Here is a 4,289-nt window from a genome sequence, read left to right on the forward strand (position 1 = left end):
ATTGACCTATTTTTTTCTTTTTGTAGATAAATTGCATTATAAGGAGGCTTGAAATTAAGAGATCATGGGAATCAACGAAGAGAATGTCGTCATTAAGCAATCGTTTCCACAAGGAGGTTTAATTAGCTCCAGGCTTTCTTCTCAAGCAGTAGGAAATCTTCTTGAGGTGCATGATTTCCTGTATACTTTTAAAGAATTTATTGGATTGGAAGAGGCATTCTTATTTGAGGAGCTTGAGCAAGAGCTTATATGTGTGTCACCATATGGGGTTGACAAACCATCAACACTGGATAAACTTGAAAGATTTGTTCATAGTGAATTGCTTCCCGAGCTAGTAAGGGAGCTTCTCGACATACTAGCTTCAGTGATTAATGCAAAATTAGCGGTTGAGATAGAATTCGGTATGCTTCCAATTAACAAGTTGACTTGGCCAGAAGTGGCTAGGAGATATATAATGGCTTACTTGCTAATGGGAGGAAGACCTTGTTCTGCAAAGATTGCTGATAGCAATAAGAGTCAACTCATTCACTGTCTACTAAGTGATTGTGGTATCTTTCATAGCTCACCCACAAATGCCACAGGCATTGATTTGGATGCTCAGGTAGCTAGATTTATATTTGGCTAATTCATAGTTATTGCAACTAAATTGATTGGTAATGCCTGTTTTTTTTCCCTTTTAGTTCCTTGGAAGTGCTGTGAATAATGTATTTGGCAAACTGAAAAGTGCAAGGAACATTTTGTCTATGGAGAATATGGGGGACTATTCAGATGGCAGTATTCCACAGTGGGCAAAAGTGCTTGATCCTGTAAACAAGCTACTCACAAATGTTGGATCGAATATTAGGAAATGCGTGCGTGAGGCTTTAAGTAAAAACCTACCTGGTTGGGCGAAGGACAAACTGGAAGCTTCCATCTCGAAAGATGTTTACAAGGGCAATGCATCAGGCCCCACTAAGGTAATACATGACATTTTTCTGAAACAAAGTAATCTTTGATGAGTATTCATTGACATTTTTATTGTTCCAAACAGAGGGCTGTGATTGATGTTTTAGAAAGAGTAGTAGCTGAGGCATCAGAGAGGCCGTTATCATTTGATGAGAACGAAAAACGATCATGTGAGCTTCTGATTTCTAAAGTTATAATGAAGAAGTGCAGAAGTGTGTTACGCGAGGTAGCTGCTAGTTATGATAATGAAAGGGGCCTTTTTAGCGTTGTGGGGAACAACTTAGAATTTGATGAGATTAAAGTTGTTTATGGGTCTGCGTCAAGGCGCCCTCTGGATTTTCCCACTGTCGATTTAAGATTGCTTCACGATGCGTATTGTGGTTCACCACAAGCTTTTCTTGAGGATGTTAGGGAGGTTAGATATTATTGTTTCAGCCTTTTGGTCGTTGTTTATTTTTATTATTTGTGGGCACGCTCACCCGTTTTTGATGATTCATAATTTGTAGTTGTGGGTCAACTTAAAGAAGAGCCATGCGAATTCATCTAGAATGGTGAAGTTGATAGATGATATGTCCAAGGACTTCACCTTTAAATATGAAAATGAGGTTTGTAAAGATGTCCTATCTGGTCAAGTTCTATATTGCATCTCTTCTTTTGGAAGCCTTATGCTTTAAGGGTGATTTTTCTAATGAATGCACAGGTGTCCCCACTGTTGATGAGGTTTGCCGAATATTGCTTGAATGGGAAATTTAATGGCGAGGTAAATAAGGAGCTAGAAGAACTCTTAGCTTCTATTGATATTCCTAAATTGTCTCTGGAAGCGGGGCTCTGCAGAGTATGTAGCATTAACCAAGACGATGATAAAGTCTTGTTGTGTGACAATGAATGGTGTAATGCGGAGTATCACACATACTGCTTAACTCCCCCTCTTTTAGAAATCCCACAAGACAATTGGTATTGTCCTGATTGTAAAAAGCTAATGGACGATCCACCAGAAGGCACTAACTTTTTACAACTTGTGGAAAATGACGGTTGTGAGGAAACCAAGCAGCTTTTGGATATGCTGGCGGCATTGGAGAAAACCGAGTATTGGCAATTAGAGGCACACCAGGTTTATTTATTATATTAAGCCTAAATATTGATCTATTTTTGTTTGAATTAAATCACTGATGAAAGTTTCATTTGAATTTTTGTGCAGAAAATATTTTTGCTGAAGTTTCTCATTAACATGTCGGTAGACACCAGGCTTATTCATGATTATATTGATAAATCAAAAACAAAGCCAGCCAATAAGTTTTTGGGTGTTGACTCTCATGGGCGAGTATATTGGGGCTTTCCCTCTCTAGGCACCGCCAGGGGGATAGTCGTAAATGGGCCGGAACAACACACCAATGATGGTGAATGGTATTTGTTCCATTCTGAGGAAGATATTGGCAACCTTATTGGTTATCTGACAGTTAATGATCCACAGAAAACAGAGTTAACAGATTCCATCTTGCTGTGGAAAGAAACAATGTCGCAAAGTGGTCAGCGTTCCCGAATCAAGAGCGAGACAGTTTGTTCTACAAGCTTGAACAGATTTCCTTCTCATATTTGTCTTGATCCAAAAGCAGCTGGTTTTCTTGAGCCCCAATATGCTTTTAATAGATGTGATTGTCTGGAACCCATTTTTCCATCAAGATATCACTGTACCAAATGCCATGTAACATTCTTCACGAGTGTTGAGTTTAAACACCACAAGAATTTGAATTGTGAGATCAGAGTTTTGGGGACACCTCATCCTATATTAAGGCAATTACTGATAAATTTATTGGATGTTGAAGCCACACTGCCTGATGGAGCAAAAAGACAGTCGATGACAGCTCACGAGTGGAGAACTGGTTGGTGTGAATTTGTTAAATCTGCTACTACAATACACGAGGTATGTTTTATCTTTATTATTCAAAATAACTCAAACCTGTTTTGACCGTCTTGAAAAATTTATTCATATTTGCATTGCAGATTGTACATGCAACTTTAGCACTGGAAGCCATGATCAAGACAGAGTATGTCAACAACACTTGGTGGTGGTATTGGTCTTCTGTTTCAGTTGCTGAAAACACACCCACCTTTGCCGCGCTTTCTTTTCGCATCCACACACTTGATGCTGCTATAAGAAACCCAAAAACCACCACAATCTCCGATGACAACAGCCGAAGAAAAAGAAACAATCGTCAGAAAAAAACTAAGAGTCAAATGAAGCCAGAGAAACCCAAAAACGAGTTAAAAAGAACTGATATCGCATGAGATCTATGAATTACATATTCACATTCTTGCTCTTTTTATTTTTTATAAGTTTGGGTTTCAAATATTGGTATGTTAATTGGTGTTGTAGAACAGACATAAATTATAATATTCATCTTCATGCTTCACCTATTTGGAATCATGTAACTTTTACTTGTTGTCGTAACTTGTAAAGATGGTGTATGTTGCCATTTCATAGTAGTATGAACAAGGGTTTGTTGCAGAAGGGTCTAAAATGGGCTTTTGTTACACAAGACATTGAGCATTTGATTTCCAAATCCATGTCCAGGTTTTAACCTTCCACGTTCGATGACCAAAAGATCAATTTCTTAAAAATTTAAGGCCGTTGACCCAAATCAAGAAATACAAAAGTAAATGGGTCAAAATATATTATGAGTCTATGGATGTACTGCAGGGTGAGCGCTTCACATTTTAGTAGCCTATGATAAGATCACCGAGTCGCTCAATGTTAATTATTCTGGTGGAATGCGTATTGAAATGTCGTCTGATATGATGAGCCTTATTATATCTTGAAAAAGTGGGCACTTTTAACTTGACTACAAGTAAGTTTTTGTTAAGGAATTTTATAACCTTTCTTCAAACTAAAGAGAATCCCTCACCAGATTGTTGATTAGCAAGAAGATATAGATCTGGTAATATGGCCTCAATGGCAATGTATGAGGGTAATATATTATTCACATTTTAAGACACCGGTTTGTAGAGGTGTAAACGAGCTGAGCCATTTCATGAGCTACTCGAGACTGGCTCAATAGAAGATCAAGCCGGTCCAATCTTAAACGCGCTTGGGCCAAAAAATATTTTATACAACAAAATATATATTACATAACATTAGGCATTACAACTTATGATAATAATATACATTTTATTATACATAAAGTTTTAATTTTATGTATATTTAGCAATAGGTATACATGTATATAAATATAACAGATAATAGATAACAAAGGAGTTGAGCTGGAGATGAGCCTAAGCTTGAAAATTTCACACATTGCAATTAAGAAAGCGAAATGGACTTTTCTAACCTCGTAGGTAACTACTTA

The 4,289-nt window shown here is 37.4% G+C and overlaps 1 protein-coding gene across 1 annotated transcript; it reads left to right on the forward strand.

Annotated features, from left to right (window-relative positions):
• Positions 1-335: 335 nt before the first annotated feature.
• On the forward strand, positions 336-3,231 carry LOC143577917 (methyl-CpG-binding domain-containing protein 9-like). Its single transcript, XM_077061630.1, has 7 exons — positions 336-601; positions 681-956; positions 1,031-1,360; positions 1,452-1,550; positions 1,646-2,056; positions 2,144-2,866; positions 2,947-3,231. Exons 1-7 carry the CDS (start codon positions 404-406, stop codon positions 3,229-3,231), a joined length of 2,322 nt encoding a protein of 773 aa, XP_076917745.1. The 5' UTR covers positions 336-403.
• The last annotated feature ends 1,058 nt before the right edge of the window (positions 3,232-4,289 follow it).

Source organism: Bidens hawaiensis, unplaced genomic scaffold (genome assembly GCF_021521415.1).
Source record: "Bidens hawaiensis isolate Kalapana, Puna unplaced genomic scaffold, B.hawaiensis_p1.1 tig00028938_1, whole genome shotgun sequence".
NCBI classification, from domain to species: domain Eukaryota; kingdom Viridiplantae; phylum Streptophyta; class Magnoliopsida; order Asterales; family Asteraceae; genus Bidens; species Bidens hawaiensis.